Source organism: Vidua chalybeata, chromosome 21, assembly GCF_026979565.1.
Source record: "Vidua chalybeata isolate OUT-0048 chromosome 21, bVidCha1 merged haplotype, whole genome shotgun sequence".
Taxonomy (NCBI): Eukaryota; Metazoa; Chordata; class Aves; order Passeriformes; family Viduidae; genus Vidua; species Vidua chalybeata.
In genome coordinates this window covers 5,927,466-5,946,789 of record NC_071550.1, presented here as the reverse complement: position 1 = coordinate 5,946,789, position 19,324 = coordinate 5,927,466, and the positions used below count along the sequence as shown (strand labels likewise).

The 19,324-nt window shown below is 47.7% G+C and overlaps 1 protein-coding gene and 1 long non-coding RNA gene across 3 annotated transcripts; one reads left to right on the top strand and one right to left on the bottom strand.

Moving 5' to 3' along the window:
- The first annotated feature begins 1,078 nt into the window (after positions 1 to 1,078).
- LOC128798416 (uncharacterized) lies at positions 1,079 to 3,792 on the top strand. Of its 2 annotated transcripts, none has more exons than XR_008434420.1 (3): positions 1,079 to 1,167; positions 2,070 to 2,469; positions 3,313 to 3,792. It is a non-coding gene; the product is annotated as an uncharacterized LOC128798416 (long non-coding RNA). The 2 variants fall into 2 exon arrangements; XR_008434421.1 differs by having other exon boundaries at positions 3,297 to 3,792.
- URM1 (ubiquitin related modifier 1) lies at positions 2,125 to 18,927 on the bottom strand. The gene is made up of 5 exons (XM_053961867.1): positions 18,834 to 18,927; positions 16,076 to 16,146; positions 4,151 to 4,232; positions 3,099 to 3,147; positions 2,125 to 2,384 (listed from the first exon to the last, which is right to left on the bottom strand). The coding sequence occupies exons 1-5, from the start codon at positions 18,866 to 18,868 to the stop codon at positions 2,316 to 2,318; spliced, it is 306 nt and encodes a 101-aa protein (XP_053817842.1). The 5' UTR covers positions 18,869 to 18,927; the 3' UTR covers positions 2,125 to 2,315.
- Positions 18,928 to 19,324: the final 397 nt, after the last annotated feature.

The window sequence follows — 19,324 nt, the reverse complement described above, 5'->3', positions numbered from 1 at the left end:
GGGAGCCCCTCGGAGCGGAGCAGCCCCCGCGGAACGGCGGCCGGAGGAAGGCTCGTTCTAACAGAGAGGCTTTATGAATCCACCAGCCAAACGGCTCGGCCGGGGCTGCCAAGGAAACCCAGGAGGAGGAGGGAAGCATTACAAGATCCGAGCAGAATTTCACCAAGAGCCTATCTAGGACAAAGCTGGAGGGGGAGAATGTTTTAAAAGGCTTTTATTTCAGAAACTTTTTGTTGCTCTTGTTGTTACAGGATTTTGCTGTACCCCTCTTCTCCATCCCGCTGGCTTCCTTCATCTTCCAATTTCTAGCTTTTTTTAGCAGTGATTGACAGCTTTTACTACAGCAGGAGCTAAGCCACCTGGGTCTACCTGCACTATCGAAGGGAATAACAGCTCCTGGGGAAGGAACCCATCTTTATCTGAGCAAACAGCTGGGGGGCATGAGAACAGACAAGCCCAGCCTAAGGCAGAGGCAGGGTAGAGGAAGGGCAGGCAGCAGTGCTGAAGATGAACCTGCTTTTTCCCATTGTGCTTCAGTCCGTTTCAAGCCGCACGCCACACAGGTTCCTTGTTTTTCAGCCAGCTTCTACCACCACCTGGAATCCCCTTCCACTGTCCTGGCCCAGCTAAGCTAAGGGCCAGAACTCAGGGCAGAGAAGAGCCTTCGGCCCATCTGTGTCACTTACAAATGGTGTGAGCTGGACTCAAGTTGCTGTGGCTGGATTTGGAAAAGGCTGAATACCGGTTTGTCACCAGCAGTGGGTTGAAGTTGGGGCTCCTCAGATGCAGAAGCATCGTAGGCTGTGGGTGCTTTTAGTTACGCAGGTTGTGGAGGGGTAGACAGAGAGGAGTCAGTGGAGAAGTCAGCTGAGGGAATCACTCTCTGCATCAGAGGAATTCCTCCGTCAGGCGCAGCGCGGGAAAGGCTCCTTGTGCGCAGCTCTCGGGGTGTTGGGCCAGGCTGCCTGAGCAGGGCTGGTGCACCGGCTGCTCCCCACCTCCTCAGCAGCTCCTGAAGATCAAGGGCTCTTAGAGCAGTACATGGTGCAGATCAGCTCTGAGAGGCACCGACTGAGCACCGGCGAGCCCTCTGACCCACGACAGCCGCAGCTCAGGCAGGAGCTGCTGCGGGGACCTCTGCATGCTGCTGGACCCATGCTGAAACAGGTGAGCAGGGCAGGGGGGAATGCAGGAGCACAGTTCTGGTCAGGCACTCCTGGAAGCTCATGCAGCATGTTTCAGACCTGTTGGTGCCAATGCTATCCTCTCTGAGCCCATCCCTCTGCTCTCGCTGCAGCCTTCTGGCTGGCAGGGGCCAGTCTGTCTTTCCAAGGAAACTTCTGGAAAGCCAACAGCACCCGTGCCCTAGCAGAACCACGCACACCCACTTCCACAGTGCTCACAGGACTTCCTCAGGGCACACAGCAAGAAGCCTCTCCCTCCCACTGACACAAAGAGTTAAAAGCCACTGACTTTCTCAGGTCTTGGCACTTTAACTGTGCATCTCCAGCCCCAGCCCTTCTCCAGCCAGGCTGCAGCTCCCACCTGCACAGAATGCAGTGCAGCCCGATCAATTCTGTCTATCACGGTGACAGAAAGATCATTTGCTGCCCTGATCACTCTCTGCTGTCTCAGGCCGGGTGAGGGTTTGTTTCCCCTCCAACCAAATCGTTATAAATTGACATCATTCATGGGCCAGTACTTCACCCTGCCTCAGCTCTGGTATGAAAGCAGCATGAGGGATCAGAAATACAAAACCCAAAAGGCCTATTTCTCTCCTGCTTCCCATAAATAAGTATCATGACAAAGTGAAAATCACTTCTGAGAGCTTTGGAGCTGCCATGTTTGCTACCCCATGGAAAAGCTAGTCAAGCCCCCTTTTGTTTCCTTGCACTTTCTCACCCTTCCCATGTACCAACATTAAGCATTGTGTTAAAAGAATCGTGGTTCCCAGCACCAGAACACCTCACTGCATGTTAAAACATGTTATCCTACTCAGGGTTCAGCACCCCTCTTTCTCCTGTCAGAAAAACAAAGTCCCACATGCTGAGGTGCTCTCTGCTTGTTAGGGTACCTGGAAGTGCAGTCAGGAGAGGTGAAATGAGGACCAAAAGATGGATGCTGTTGTGATGGACAGAAGGCCGCAGGCCGGCGGAGCTTTATTTGGATGTCTAGAACAAGTGAACGCAGAGACTGGACACAGGCAGTTCAAGAGAGGTTTGGGTGGGTTAAGGCTTTTTTTTTGTTTGTTTCTTTTTTTTTTTTTTTTTTTCCCCGGGGATTTGGATTTACATCCTCTTGTTTTTTTCAGGAGTTCACCCGCCATGCAGTGTTGAGATGAAAAGCACATTATCCTGGTCCTGGAGTTTATAATCCAGCTCACCCTGCAGGCCAAGGAAAAAATGAAAAATTGTTTAAATGTCATTTCCAAATACAAGCTGCAAAGAGAAAACAGCTCATAAAAAGATGGTGAGTATTAGGGAGAGCAGAAGGGGACAGACTGATGTTTTCATCGTAACAGAAGCAAAGGTGAGAGATCAGCCACAGTGCTGATGCTCATCACCCCACACTGCTTTTCTGGACCAGGGTTTTGACAGAACAGGTAGTTGCCTGAGGCAGGGAAATGGCGAGGGGCTGTTTGTTGTCTGAGCACAACAGTGGGCTGAGAGGGGAAGACATTTACCAGGTGCCTGTTTGAGTTGAAATCTCCCTGTGGCCTTTACCTGCCAGGCACCACCTGACTTCAGGGAAGGTGGCTCTTTGTGGGGCCTGAAGGTCTCAGGTGCCCCCCATGCTGTCACCTCACATGTTGGGGGACCTTCCAGCAGCCAGAGGTGCAAAACCCAGTGCCAGAGACCAGGGAAAAAGGGTGATCTCTCTTCAGACCTGGTCTGGCTGATGAGACCCAGCAGGTTAGAGAGAGGCTCCAGGCTTTTGAACAGCCACAGTACAGGAGATAGATTCCAGCCTGCCCCTTCCCCCTCAAATATGAGATGCGTTGCTTGGGGCAAGAATCAGAAATAGCTGCTGTGAGAGCAACCACAGAAGAGAGAGAGCAATATTTTCAACAAAGAAAGTCAAACTGAAGGAGTACAGACCATTAGTTCCCAGTCTGCCTCGTTGATGAGCACCAAAATTCCTGGCCTCCTGCAGAATAGAGAGAAATAATTAGGATACAGGGCTGCTAAAAAGCTCCACAAATAGTTAAGAACAAGGGATGTCACAGCACAGATCACAGGCTGACTGCCTGTAACGCCAAAAAAGGGATCCTAGCATGCAGGTGGAAACAGGTATAGTCTGTGCCCTTTCTAGATCAAATAAAGGGGACGCAGGAGCAATCCCAAAGCTCATTTGAATGAAAAGGCACCGTTGCGAGGATGCTCCAGGATGACTGCATTTCCGTACCAAGCAGAAAAGCCAGGTAATTAAAACCCACGCACGACAGGCGAGCGCAGAGAGCTCAGTGGGAAGGCAGGGAAAGCCATTCCGGTGCCCCTAGCAGAGGCACTAAACACCTGGGATCCACTCCAAGCCCCTGATTCTGAGCAAAGGGATTCCCCCTCTTTGATCTTCAGTGTCCTGCAATTGTCTCTCCTGTTACCAGGGGACCTGGCACACGCTTCAGCTCACAAAGATCCGTGACGAATGTTAAACACCCCCAGCGCCACCCCGCAGTCAGGGATGGCTTGCACAGCTCACTCTGCTCCATTTCTCTTGCCTTTTTTTTTTTTTCTACCCCCCCTCCATGAGACTGGCCCCATTTTGATAATAAAAATACATTTCCCAGAAGAAGTATTTGTTGGCATTTCTCAGAATGACTGCTTCAGTCCCAGTGATGTCAGCAGGGAACAGACAGACCTGCTAAAACTCCTGGAATTGAGGATACAGGTGCTGCTCTGTTCCAAGGGACAATGAAGAGAAAGTATAAATGGCCCTGCTTCATGTTTAAGGTTTAAAGATTTGGGGTGAGGGCTGCAAAAGATGCTTTCTGTGGACAGTGCAAGGTGTGTGTGGGATACCTCCCACTATCGCTTAGGCAAATCCTGTGTTTTCATGGTCATTGACTTACTCAATAGGAAATCTGCCCCAGAGGAAAAACTGTGGGGATCAAGAGAGAAACACAAGGAGGATTCCTAACAGTTGTACTTACACAGATTCCCCTTGCAAAAATAACTCTGGTCGCTCTTTCAACAGATTCTGTTTGATCCACTTGAGCAGGTTTCTGATATCCCCTGGAAGAAGGAAGGACAGGGTTTGCAAACTAGCTGATGGGTCCCAGTGATGCCAGAGCAAAGTGACTGTTTATCCACAAAAGAGTAGATGAGGAACATGCAGGATGGATGGGGGATAGCTGCAAAGAAACTCACAGACAGTCCTGTCCCTGTGGTTTGGCAGAAGAGGTATCCCACAGAAAACTCATCCCACTAAGAATGAATGCAGTCCTGCTGAAGCACCAATCTGGCAGCAGATTCCTGATGTTCAGGTCTCTGACACATCCCATATCCTGTGCATTATCTTGTCACCCAACAAACTATGTCTAATTCTTTTGTGCATTTAATTAGATTTAAAAAGTCCAAACAAGCAAGCCTAAGAACCTGAATGGAGCAAAGACAGACACTTTTGTACCAAAACCAGCACAAACTCTTGGAGACATTGGGAGCTGTGGGGCCCAAACCTGTCCATGGCCATGCATTAAACAGACAGGAGGGCCCTGGCCCATAGTTGCATTTTGGACACTTAGAGCATCCCTCAGCATCACACCTGCTGCTGTGGAGTGTTCCCCATGCTGTGCCTGCTCCCTCCTTCTACACTTTATGCTTAGAGCTTCTTTATTAAAGCTCAGCCTTTATCTTTCCATTTCAGTAGGTGACAGGAAGGATTTGTCTTCATGTAAAAGGAGGAGGAGACACTGCTGGCGGGTTTTTATAGTATCAATTTTACTTTGTGAGGCAAAAACAATTTCTTTAGTGATAGTATCAGTTAATTTCCTATTGGAGAGGTGAGAAGAGACGGGGGGGGGGGGGGAAACAATCCGTTACAGGGTTTAGAGAAGCTGACAAATTGCAAAGTGGAGTTCTCCTGCATTTGCCTCTATATTTCACTGTTCCACAAACCACTTCATCATTCCGAATCCACAATCAGTTATTCTCCCGGGGCTCCTTTAAACAGCCCTTTGAAAGCCCCAAAAGAGTTTTGTTTGTTTTCAAGAAGCGAAGAAGCTTTCTGAAGGCACAAATCCACCAGTGAGGGCTGCAGCCCTGCTCCAGGAGGAGCAGGGATGGCACGATGGGTTTCTTATGTGAGGTAAGCTCACTGCAGTCATGAGGTATCTTTCCACATGTGCTTCTCTGAGTTAAATTCACTCTGTGTACCATTCCCCATGTGTTTGCTTCATGACTAGTAATAATATGTGCATTTGTAGTGGCTTGACTCAGCCCAGGCCTTACCCCAGGATTTTATGGGATCATGGATGTTACCCAGAGCCAAACTGGGGTTGTTCTAAATAATGTCACCCTCATTGCTTCTGTCACATGCAGGATGAACAGCCCTGGTGTAGACAGGTGCACATCAACTAGGCAATGGGGATATGTCCATCTGCAGCAGATGGGGGCCTCTTCTCCCGGGGAAAGGGGGAGGGGGATGCTCTGAGAGTCCCTCTGTTCTCCCTGCTTTCCCAGGGCATTGGTGCCTCCAAACCAGCACTCTGACCCCAAAACCCCAATCTCACCACAGGGCTGCCCAGAGCACAACAGGTATTGCTACCTCCAAGCACTGGATCACTCTGATCTGGGCAAAAGGAGCTGCTTTGTGCTTCAAAACTGCCTGGTGAGCTGGATCACCTGCCTGGGGCCAACCCACGACTGCCTTGTAAGGATATGTAGTTAAAAGAACAAAATAGACCATTTTCTGCCTCCTTCCTAGCAACATGCACAGGGGACAGGGAGCACCACTAAGAAGGTGTGTGTATTTACATACATACACACATATATATATGTACACACACACACACACGTGCAGCACAGCGGTCGCTCAGCCATCAGAACAAGAGTTAATGACATTCACCTTCCCCTGAAAAACGCTGCTGCAACATCAAGCCCTCAGGATCTCACACCCAAATGGCTCCTGCTCTCCATCACCAAGAAATGAAAGCTGTAAAGGAAGGAAGATGGAGAGGAGCCTTCAGGAGAGGGAGGGGGCTGTGGAGGGGACACCAGCCCCACTGCAGCATCGCCTGTGAGCTGTTTCATATTTATGCACTTGCAGCAGGGCACACAACAATGAGCTGTGCCATATACCACTCTCCTTGCATGGAATAAGCAGCCCTTTCCTCTGGGACCTTTCAGGAGAGATCATTTAAACAGAAACACGCTGCACTAGCTGGATAAAAGGCAGCCACCTAGAAGCAGCCTGGACGGAGGGGCTGATTTATTCGAGGCTGAGCTGGAAGACTCCCTCACCCCATCTCCTTCCATAACAAATGTTATTTTCAGTCCCACCTGAGCCAACATTCATTTACTCCTACCCAGAAGTCACACACATACTGAAGAATTTAAACAGTAGGGAAAAACCCCAGATATCTCTATGCATGCCTGGAGCTTGCCCACTCCAAAAGGTACAAAAATTAAGACCCTTTCTCCACAGCCAACTTTAAGACAATACTTTCATCTGCTTTATCTGCATTGAATTTTTCCACCCACCTTCATTTCTCTATGTACTATACACCAATATTACTAGAACAAATCAATTATAAAGGATGACAGATGACCACAGCCACACCAAAACTATCTCCCACAAGTAAGATATTGAAAATGAACAAGATTACTTCCATTGCAAGTGGTCTGTGGAGAAGCCATCTTGCAGCTCGGTGCCTCAAACAGCAGTCTGGATCAACAGCTCAGGACTCTGTGTTCTCATGATGGAAATAATAAGAGGTAAATTATAACACAACTGCTTATCTCTTACAACTGACATATGTAGTGTTCCTAAGACATTTTCTTTCTGATACTATGCTATAGGTCTAACAGTTTTCCAGCTGCCTGGGCCAAGGATTTTCTATACAAACAGCAGGTTCTCTACAGAGGACATATAAAGAAGGAAAAAAATCTCAGCCTGGTCAGGCACCACATCTGCTGAGAAGTAAAATCATCATTACAATGCAGCAATTTCACACTTGTGTTGGTTTGAAGCTGGCCCCCATCACAGAACAGAGGCATCTGCTTTGGCAGGAGCACAGCTGTACTACAGGTGCTGTGATTTGGCTGCAAAACCCACCATGCATTTTGGCTCCAGAGGGAGGTTTGGGTGAGAGCTAATACAGCATTTTGCTCCAACATCACCAACTCGAACCCAGCTCATCCCAGTAATGATGTATTTTTATCAATGCTGCATGGTCTTACTGAAATCTTTTTGGTAGCCTACTCCATTTCGCTCACAGCAAACAAATATCGCATCAAAAAATGCACTTAATTCTCATTAACTGTTCTCCCCATTGGCAGCATCAGAGGAGAAGCAAGACTGAACCAGCCAAGGAAGCGGAAATATTCTCAAACTGCAAAGGAGGGACTGAAGCACATGGTAGGAAATCCCTGTCTTATTTCTACACAGAGAGACAGCTCCTGCTGCCTGTGCTAGTAGTACATCAACCCCCTCCAAATTCTTAGGAAAAAAATAATCTAAAGTTAATTAAAAAAAAGAAAAACCGACAATGGTTTGAGAAAACTGCTTAGTTCAAGTGCACAGATGGGAGCTCAAGCCCACAATATATGCAGAAAAGCGATCACCCAGCGAAACACAGCGCTCAGGAAAACGAGATGTGTGCTTGCAGTGACACAAAGTCATTGCCTTGTCACGCAAGAGGACGGGATGCAGGAGCTGCAGTGAGCACACACAAACCCCAATAGCCTCGGCTCCTGTTCAGCCCAGCTGCACCACAGACACTCCTGCACAGGCAGAGAGAACTGCACCGTCTGCTCTGTCCTCCTGCAAATCCTCCAAGGCCTGACCACCTGCATTGCCCCAACTGCTCCTTCATGAAGAATCTGCTGAGCTTCCTCTGCAACAGGAATGCATCTAATAGTCCATTTTAGCACTGCCTGGGTTCATTTGCACCCTCAAAAGCAGGGCTGAAATCCATAGATCTTTCCTAGCTCAATAAAACCTCCTGGACCTGACAGATCCATCAGTGACAACTCAGAAAAGAGGGCACTCGCTGTGTGCAGAGAGAACCCAGGTGCTTCGAATAAGAAACACCAAGCTGGGCGTTGCACTAGAAAGATCTCACAATGAACTGATAAAGGTGCAGAAACATGGAAGGATTTTGTGCAACCCTGCTACCAGTTGACACGGACACACAGCCCTTGGCTCCCAGGGAGCTGCACAGGTCACTCGTAGATTCACACACACACGCAAGGACCAGATATCTCTGTGTCCCCTGCCTCAAAATCCACATAGAAACTTGCACAAAGCCTCAAAGGGCACCCAGAAGGTGTAATTACACCCATTTTCTTGCCTTGGTTGCAGAACTGGGAGATTATTTCAGGGAAATAGGGGATCCCTATAAAGGCTGAGCCATGGCAAATTCCCTTCTGGTCCGCAGTAAATAAGATATATGTGGCACTGGTCACTAAGGGGTCAGTGCTGCAGCAGCACGGCGCTTTCCCGGGCCGCCTTGCGGACACCTCCCTGTGGGGTACCATTTCTTTGACCCAGAATAAGATCATTTATCATACTGACCATGGCTGAGCTCCAATTTGCTGAGGTCACTAACTCTGGACGAGCGCTGCTCCACCCACATTCTCAGCCACCGGCCTGTAACCATGACAAAGCCCCTTCCCTGCCGCTCCTCTGCCATTATTCCCCCTGCCTGCGTGGAAATGTATGGAAAAACAATTTGTATGTCCCTTTCCCTGCTTAAGCAGCTTGTTTTTAAAACAGACAAACCAGCTCCCAATACCTGCTGCTCTTCCAGGTGCATGACTGCTCTTTGCTTTTGGATCTGAGCAGACCCTCCAGGAATCTGCTCTCTAAGAGAGCTCAAAACCAGATCTAAGGGATCCTTCCAACTCCTCCAGCATGCCATCTGATATGCAAATCACTCTCTGAAGCAGACCATGGTGTGCCATAAACTGCAGAAGACCTGGAATGGCTGATATAAATGGAGTCATACCAAATGGATTTGGTATTACGCAGAGTGAGCAGCCAGGCAAATTTTGCAGCAAGAGTAAAATCCATTTTCTCTGACAAGTGCACAAGCCAATCCTGCCACACGCTGGAATGGGCAGTGATTTAAGTACTAGGGAAGAAATTAGGGGGTAACAGGCATAAGAGAATTGCAATTGTTGCTCTCATCTGTTCTTGTCTACTACAAATGAACACCAAGGTCTTGGCTTCTGTAATTTTTAATTGCGTTAAGACGTCTTTTTCTTGCTTCTCATCTAGAAGAGCAATGCTGTTCTTAATTTTCTTGTGTCCACAAAATGGGAAAGGATCACAGAGGTCTTTCACAGCCTTCCTGTCAGCAGCGAGGACTCAGATCCCAGCTATCACCCAGCAATTCTCAGCCCTGAGGTTTTAATCACAATGCTTATGAACTGGAGAGGAGCTGCTTGGGATCTTCCACTCCCCACAGACTGCTGGTAGGGAAATACAAGTTCAAGGGATCTCCAATCCCACTGCTAGCCAGCAGCAAGCCTCCAGATCCATCAGCTCCCATGACAAAAAAAGCAGCTTCGAGCTGATTCTCAGGGTAAACCTAATCCCTACTCATTTCCAAAGTCAGAGCATCTAATCCCATAACACCCAACGCTATTGTCACTTCAGGCTCCCCAATAAATGCCAGTGCACCAAACTGTCTCTTTTAATTAGGATCACAGATCACTAGTGTTGGCCCAGGGTCTTGCCTCTCCTTCGAAATTGTCAAAGGAAGGAGCTGAGAGAGCCTCAAAGACTATTGCCCCAGCAGCAAAGTACCAGCCTGGGGATTGCAGACATTAAAAAAAGCACCTCCTTAACAGGTCCTGTAATTTTATCCCTCTGCCAGCACAGAATTATTCTCAACAAAAGACTGTCCTGAGCCTTGTCTGCTCTGATTTTAAGAGGCTTGAGCACTGTAGACCTGCTACCAAACCCCAAGGAGACTGTGCCATGGTCTAATAGTTTTTGCAGTCAGGAATCTTCTGCTAATGCACTAAACTCCCATTTCTTCATTCCTCCCTATCAATCTGTACTAGATGATATTGCATCATGCTGGCTATAATCTGTCCTTCTCAATGATAAAGGAGATATCCCACCTCATCACTTTTCCATTCATTTATCCTGTTTAACCTTGAATGTTACTGGTTAATTTTTTTTTAAGCTCTCAGCAAGACAATTCAGAGAATGCATTACTAACCACCAGTGTAAAGCTTTGCCAAAACCCAGCAAACTGTAATTTCCCCTCTCTCCTATTTTCCTGGTTTCTGAGTTTTGGGTGTGTGCACAGGCACTGAGGGCTGAAAATGAAAACCTTATTGCTATTAAAGAGGCAACACAGAGCTGATGTGCAACCCTGAACCACGGAGGAAGGTGGTTGCTCCTGCCAGAGTGGAGAGGGATTTCCTGGCAGCCTGGCACTGCTCTGCACACAGCCAGCCTGGCCGAGGGAATTCCCTGGGCTGGGCTTTCCCTGGCACTGCCAGCTGGATCAGAAAATGCCTTGAAGTCAAATCCTTGCCCCCCTCCCAGCCTGGCTGGTGGCTGTGTCCCCTCTGGCTGCTGGATGAGTCAGTGTCTCAGCTCAGCTCAGGAAACTGCCATGATTTTATTCCTCTAAATACAGAAATCGCCTCTCACTTTTGGGCTCAGATCTGCTTTGCTATTATTAGGCTTTCATACAGGGCCAAGCACCATTAAACCGATTCCTGTCCATCCAACCCAGCCACCCCCACAGATACTCCAAGCTCCTCAGTCTTACTTGAAAGGGAAAAAGAAAGGGCCAGTGAGATGATCAGGGTGGAGGAGAGGGGGGGGTAAGATTTACAAGTGAATGGAGGTAAGAATGGAGCAGTTTGTGGGATAAAGGGGCTGCGGAGGGAGCTTTACAGATGTGCAGAGGGACGGCGGCTCATTGTTTAATTAAGCAGAAAGTGGCTCTTTTGAAAAGCAATTTTGCACAGGAGCTCTGAGCTCAGCAAACAACTCCTGCGAGTGAGGGCAGGAGGAGAAAGGAACAGCTGGCCCGGAGCCGTGTGAACCGCATGCTAAGCGGTTTAAAGGGCCCGGATCCTCCTCCCCAGCCCTGCTCCGCTGCCACCCTCTGAACAGCGCTGTCAGCACAGCAAATCCCACCAAGAGAAAAGAGCGAGAGGAGGGGGGAGGGACAGAGGGGTTATCCTGCTAGGTGTCCGCACTGCAATACAGCGGCTGGGAAGAAGGGTGTAACAGCCAGGCTTTGTTATCCCAGGGATTTGGTCACACACAAGAGCTGGTTTCCCAGTGCCTGGGAAGCTCCTTCCACAATGAGCTGGGATGAGCTGATCCGGTAAAGCGGCTCCACGGCCTCCCAGGAGGGTGATGGGACTGCTCCTGTGAGGACAAGCGTTTATTTCCCTATTCCCTCTAAAGGGAGCAGCAGCCGTGCTGGGACAGGGACCTGGAGCTGAGCCCCACGCCAGGAACTGCTCCATCGCGACGCGGCAGCGCTGCGGCATCGCGACGGCTCCGACGCTGCAAACACTGCTCACCCTGACTGCTGGCAGCAGCTCCAGGGCTGAGCTGGTCCAGCCTGAGCACCCACCCTGCACAACCCACTGAGCCCCTTCCCTTGCCACCAAATCTATAATTTCCTGCCTAAAAGAGATGCACGAGTGGGATGCATGAGGAGGGAATAACCTAAGTCCTTTGAGAGCTGCAAGTACCACACACTGCGATTAAAAAGATTTGACTGCATGAAGTTCCACAGATCTATGGGGTTTTTTTTACCATTCTTCTAATAAGCCTCTACATTAGCAAATATATTTTTATTCTTTCTTTGGAGCAAGTTTTAAAATGTTAGGAATAATAAACAGAGCAATAAAAGCATGCCAGAATATTAATGACTCAACTATGATGTACTACCCAGCACCAGGCACTTACCAACAGCCAACGCCAACTGCTGCTCTGGATTTTACAGGTTCTTTTGGTCCAGCACCCCAGTCAATGCTGAACACATGCCATGCTGTATTTTGCAAGCCACCCTGCCTGTAACATAGGTCTGATCTCTCAGGATCCCCAGGCTCTTTTCCCAGAAGATGAATGCTCCCAAGTCCCCAGCAGTCCTCCATGCTGTGCAGAACGAGGCCCCTGGAAAGCAAAGCTCTCGAGGAGCACACCATGCTCTTCTCCACGGGGATTCAACATAAGCAGTATTTGGCAGATTATTTTAATTTTCCCTCTTTAAAAAACTCTGATTGGCAGTGGGCTTTTTTTCCCTAGAGTTTTGGTAAAGGGAAACCACAAACAATTACCAAAACATGCTGATTAATAATTTAACCTTCCAGACTTGTAAAGTGCCAAAACGCAGTGTGAATTTTTGATTAGCCCAGAAGGTCCCAGTGAGCACCAGTGAAACTGCTGCTCCAAAAACACCAGTCCCACCACTGAAGTCACATGAGAAGTTGGAATTCAAAGGTCTGTGACAGCAGCTGTGCAGCCTGCAGCACAAGTGCCAGAGACTTTACACACAACCCCAACCTCTGGGTACAACATCCAGAAGACAGCACAGCAGAGAGGTTTTGTAAACACTCTTCATCAGATGATGCAGCTGAGCTAAACCTGAAACGACCACAAGGGTTAAACAATGCCAGTGACTTCCTACCCTTCCAACAGCATCCATGCAACTCACATGGCCAAGACAAATCCACCACTGTGAGTCCCAGTGAGATGGAGGAAGGAGCTCCAGCATCACTTGTAGAGCTGTCATACAATGATCTATTTGATTACTGAACTACTTGGTTAAATTACTGTGGCTTGTTTCAGGAGGAGGCTGCCAAATACATTTTCAGTTTTTAATCTAGGGTTTCTCTCTTTTATGCTCCATTGTCTCTAATAGCCTCTTAGATGCTTGAAAATAAAGTTGATTTCCCTGCCAATTTAATCCTCTCTCCATGTGACAAATATCGTTATTCCCCCAGCTGCTTTCTCCCACACACACTGTTTTTATGCAGAAGCCAACAGGGCATAATGCCTTTAGATCCTCAAACAGCATTATCAGTGAAATCATCAGGATAGCCAGAAATGTGGGACAAGATTCTTGTTTAACTTGAGGTCTTTCTGCAACAGTTCTACAAGATTACACAGTCCTGCACAAAGTGTGGCTTAGGTAAATCTGCTGCCTATGCCCATACATCACACCTTTCTAAGTTCCCATTTTGGCAGCAACTTCAAAATGCAGGTTGAGACAGCTCCACTTTGAAAATAAAGAACTGCTATTTAACTGACATCAGGATACAAAATGCCCCTCAGATAATATAAATAGGTCCTGCCACGTGGCTGTATCCCTTGTGGCTTGCTCTTGTCCCATTTGCAATTTCCTTCCTCCTGTCTTTCCCAATCCCTCCAGGAGTCCAACTTCAAGCATCAGAAAAGGACAGAGAATCAAATCTTGAAAATGTAAACTGGATCTGGAACCCACCTACTTTCCATCTAGTGCCTGTTACCAGGAAAAAAAAAATGACCACAGAAAGAGTTTGCTCAAGTAACATTATAATTTAGAGAACACTGACTGCCCCTACCAACTATGAAGCACAACTTGTTTTATTCATGTACATATTTGCAGGCATTTCTTCATATAATTTTCCACCTCCCTTCCCTTCTGGGATATATATAAAAATGCCTGAACAACTGAAATATAGGTGGGCCCCATAACCCAGAGAGAAGCAACTGTTCTGCAAAAGGAGGACAAAGACAAAAATAACCTAGAAAAAAGGAAGAGTAGGTAAGAGAGGCCAAAATGGCCAAAAATAAACTTGGCAGCTAATGAAATCACTTAAAATGGGGTTAGAAGTGCAGGTCTTCAAGTAGTGTTCATACTACAGGTCTTTCCCTGGAGAATTCAGTGATGGACATTCAGGGTAAGGTAAGCAACAGGATGTGCTCAGTAGAACTGAGCTGTTTTATTTCTCTAATCATTGCATTCTGGCTGCACGAGGGCAGCAGGGACCTGGCTATGCATATCTTTATTTACCTAGAGATAGAAGAGTTAAAATTTCTTAGTGTGAACAAGGGAAATACACGGCATTAGGAAAAACATAAAATTTCAATAAAATTATTCATATTTTCTGATATTATTCAATTGATTCCTCACCACTACAACATAATTGTCTTCTGGAAGTATCATGAGGGGTGTTTCCAGTAATCCTTTACTGGATTGAAAATGAAACCTCCCTGACAGCCAAGGCACAAGACAGCAGCAAACCAGGGGAGTTGACAAGGGGGTACACTGCCAGTTCTGCCACTCCCACCACAGGGATAGCAGCGTCTGGAAAACAGGGCAGCAGGAAAAGCTGGGAGCAATAATGTGTTAGCTGAATCTGGAATGAATCACTGGAGATCATGAGTTTGAACCCTGAGGCTGAGACAGACCTTCAGGGAGAGATATATCCCTTAGGATAAATGCAGATCCCACTAAGGCTGCAGAAGTCTTCCCAGCAGCTTCAAGTGGGAATGGATCAGGCAACATACAACTGCACCACTGACAGCCACTGGGCTGGAAAAATCCCTCTTTGGTATTAATATCCTCCCCTCCCCTGGCAGCAATAAACATCTCCTGTAATAACCCCTTTTTCTTCAGCATCTGATCATGGTTTGAACACCACCAGAACAGTGGGCATTACTGGGTACTTTAAATTTGCAGAGCGCTGAAGAAAATTATGCTCTAGCCCCCAAGTTTATAAAGCAACTAAATGAGTGTTTTAGCACTTCTTTGCTACCTTTCATTTAAGGATCTTAAGTGCTTCAACAGTGCTGGAATTTAATGCTGAATTCTCTTGTGATACATGAAAGTATCACTAGCAACAGGGTAAAGTTAAGCAACATGACTAAACTCACAAAGCAAATCAGCATCAGGTCATGTTTCTGGAGCCTTAGTCCCTGTCCTTAACCACAAGATAACACAATATGCAGTATTCCTATTATATTTGAATTACACATACTTTTGTCCAAGCATCAAAAGCACTTCTACCAATCTCTAATTACTTCCAGGCACAGCAAAAAGATTTCAGGCCTGGAGGCTCCCAGCACCTAGATTATGGTATCAGCCATTTGTGAGATATTGGTTGCTAACATTCCCTCATGGCTTTGTGTTATTTTGGTTTATAATCCCACTCCAATAGCATAAAGCAGTGCTATCTAGCTGGAAAAATTCAGAACATACCTGTGGCAAAATTGCATGACAACTGAAGTACGCACACAAGTAAGTGAGTTAGTGCAGCACTGCTCAGTATTGATATTCCAAATTGCAAACCAGAAATTGTGACTTGAACACTAAAGTCCTGGTTTTTATTGCAGTGAAGGCCATGGGCGGGATGTCCACCATCCTATTTGAGCATAAGGTTTACTGTTTTCAATTGCAGAGTTCATATTAAAATTATCACATTTACTTGAAAGGTCAAATGAGTAAATGAACAACATTTATGTTAAATTGCTACACACTCCCCCACATATCTATACACCACATAAACACACACACATATATATGTGCCTCTTGGAAACCTCAGAACAGGCAGGAAAAAAATCAGAGGAGAGAGGATGTTATTGGTGGTTTCAAGTACCAAGAAAGACAAACATAGACTTGGTGGAAACATCCAGAGGCTGTTGTCTATCCAGCAGGAGGGAGGCAAAAAGTCTTAAGGAAGGACTTGATTCACAAGTGCTTAGAAGACAGGAAAGACCTCAGACTTTGAGAACTAACCCCTGTTTGCCAAGCTGCCTGATCCATGGCATGTGTGAAAGAGCTTTTAAAATACTTTGATCCTTGCTGGCAACTCTAAGTGCTGTACAAACCAGCTTTGTTTCATTTGTTGTTACTCTGTGAAGTTATCCAACAGGTTCTGATACTCACAAGGCTCTGGTTGACAGGGCAAAGTCACCTGATGCTTTTTGACACCATCGAATAAGAGTTCTGCACCACCTCTGAAATAAAAACAATGAACCACTGAGATTTTGCTTTATTGTCAAAAGAAGGCAGTACAAAAGAGGCGATTTACATGGATGCCACAACAGAGAAAACAAATGACACAGACTATATTTAGCACAGGATTCCCTTTGTCTTTGTTTTCCTGTCACAAACCAGAAGTCCACAGGGGAAGCTGCCAGCTCCCATTGCCAACACAGAGAGGAGGCTCTGCTGTGGGCCAGAACCCCACGGTGCCAGGCATCATCCAGTGGAATGGGAGGATGGTTCCCATCTCCAGGAGCTCCCAAACTGCTGTGCAGCACTGCTTCCCTCTCCAGCCACCAGCCCTGCTTCCACCCAAACAACACTACAGCCACCACACTCCATCCAACACTGCTCATCCCTAACACCTGCTGGCCAGAAATCTCAAAAATGGAGCATCCTCCTGGAATAAATACTCCCCCAGTTTCCAAGTGTGAACACACAGAAAGGGGAAATGACTCACATGAAGTTACAGAGCAAGTCAGAGCCAGCAGCCTGAGAGTCCTGTCAGCTCTTTCTTGATCTACTGACTACAAAGTGTCCCAGAGAGGGAGACTTGACTGGGAGAAGCAAGTGATGAGGCTGACAAGGTAAAATAGAAATAAAGAAATACACAATCTTCCTCCACTGAACAACCTGATGTTCATCCCTCTTCTGACACTTTGAATACATTAGGGAATGCTCTCAGATAACAACTGATGGCCTCTGCAAGCACAGGAGATCAGGTGTGAGCAGGGTATGCAGAGGCTGGCAGGTAAAGGAGCTGGTCCTTGCACTGGAAAAGAATGGGATTTGAATTGGGTCCAGGCACCTAACCTTAGGCTCTTCAAAAGAGTAACTGATTTTTGTAACTACAACTTAGAAGCCTCAGCAAGCTCCTCGCCTCTACTCCTGTTCTGGAAAAAGTACAATTGTGAAAATCTTGAACTTCACCAACATCAATCATTTTCCATGATGTTGTGGGGCCACAGGCCAAATTCAGATTATAAAACTTTTACCATGTGAGTAGGGACATGGATAATAAACACAAAAGCTACTTTAAGTTACAGGACACAGCAGCAGAGAGTGTGAGCTTTTGACTCTAGACTGAACTCTACAATGGCCAAAGTTTTAACAACTAGAGAACTCTTAAAAAACTCAGTTCAATTAATATTAGACTGAGGTAGAAAAATGACCAACCCCTTTTTAAAGGGCATAAAATTGTGGCAAAATGTTCTTCCAACTTAAATGCCAATTACTTTGGAAAAATTTTCCTGTGAAGTTACTTTCTGGGAACTTACTGGTGCCTCTCCTCCCTTGGAAACCAACATAATAAAGAGAAATATTTAAAAGAAGCAATCCCCACCTAAGTATCAACAAAAATACTTCCAGATGTTATTAAGTTCCTTTAAGTTCAATATCTAAAAATGCCACAGTAGGTTTTCTTGGCTCTGCAATGGCAGAGCACAACAGAACCCTTGTTATGCCTTCAGCAGCATTACTTATATGCAGCAGCTCTCCTAAAGAGCACTCTGTTGGTGTTCTTCCACCAGCTCACAACAAATAGTTATCTCAAAATTGAAGCAGTGATTATGAACATGAGCCGAGATTCATGCGAGGGAACAAGTCATAACAATTATATGAAAAACATTTTTTCATGTAATGAAAACAAGGTCACGCTTTGTTACAGTGGGAAATGTAGATTGCAAGATAAGGTCCTTCTGTAAGGCGAGAGCTGTGGGGAACTCAGCTGTGGTTCCTACATAGAGAGCTCATTTATGCATTTCCAAGGGAAGCAAAAATGCATCTCACTCTTCTGGGAAAATTAGGAGAGTTGCTGCAGCTGGAAGCGGGAAAGATAGAGGAAAGGATTCTTAAGGAGAAGGGTATTTAAAGGGTTATGGCATTTCTGTGTTCGTGAAAGGGTGGGAAAAAGCGAATAAATAGCAGCCTTTTAGCTTCTGCTAAAAGGAGGCTTTAACGAAATAACACAAGTATTTCCACAAATATGCACAGCTTCCACTGCAAATGCTTTAAGATCCCAGGGCCTGAGCATGAGCAGTGCTGATACTACAGCAGCAAAGGCCTGGAAACTGAAATGCTACAGAGTGAGAACCTGGCAGCTGTACAGACCTGACAGGGCTCAAACACAAAGCACAGTGAGGGCACGTGTCCACACACAAACACACACAGAGACAGTGCTCAGGAAAAAAAAAAAAAAAAAAAAAAAAAAGCCGAGAAACGAGGGGGAGGTTTTCATAAACAATTTTAATAATTAAAAAAAAAAAAAAAAAAAAAAAAAAAAAAAAAAAAAAGTAAACCACTCAGAAAGGATGAAAGAGGTGAAAGAAAGGCCTGGCACAGGCGTTCACAGAGAGACGAGAGCGAGGCCCTGGGACAGACGGGCAGACGGCCCGGCCCCACGCTGCGGACACCCCCGGCAGTGTCCGGCCCCTCCCGCCGATGTCTGGCTCCCTGGTTCCCCGGCGGCGGCCGCTCCCGCTACCCCGGCCCGCAGCCCCCTGACAGCGGCCGCGCCCGGGCCCAGCCGCGCCTGTAGCGGCCCCGCAGGCAGCAACTGCCCCATCGCACCGCCGCGGCCGCCTCACCGAGGGGCCGGCCCATCCTGCCCTGCCCTGCCCTGCCCGGCCCTCCGCCCGGCCCCGCCGCCGCCCGCGCTCACCCGAACTCCACCTGCAGCGACACGGGCGCCGCCATCTTGGCGGCGGCGGGCAGGAGGGGCGGGCGCGCCGGAAGTGCCGCGGGAGACTTCCGGTCCCGCCGTGCCGCGCCGGCGGCGGCCCGCGGGTCTGGCGGCGGCCCGGAGCCCTCCCGCCCCTCTTCCTCTCGCTCCGCTTCCTCCTGCCCCTCTTCCTCCTGCCCCTCTTCCTCTCGCTCCGCTTCCTCCTGCCCCTCTTCCTCTCGCTCCGCTTCCTCCCCGCTCCTCTTCCTCCCCCGGAGAAGCTCCGGCAGCGCCGGGGCGCGGCGCGCAGTGCGGCCCGTGCCCCCGGTGGTGTTATCGTAAAACACCTGGGCGCTGGTGCCAGGCGGTGTTATTTTAAAACACCGATTTGTGCACCAAGTTCAGGCTTCGCCGCGCAGAGAACGCCCTCCACGTGCTCAGACCCACACACAGGGCCCTGTTCGCTCAGAGCACTTGGGCTGCGCAAGGGC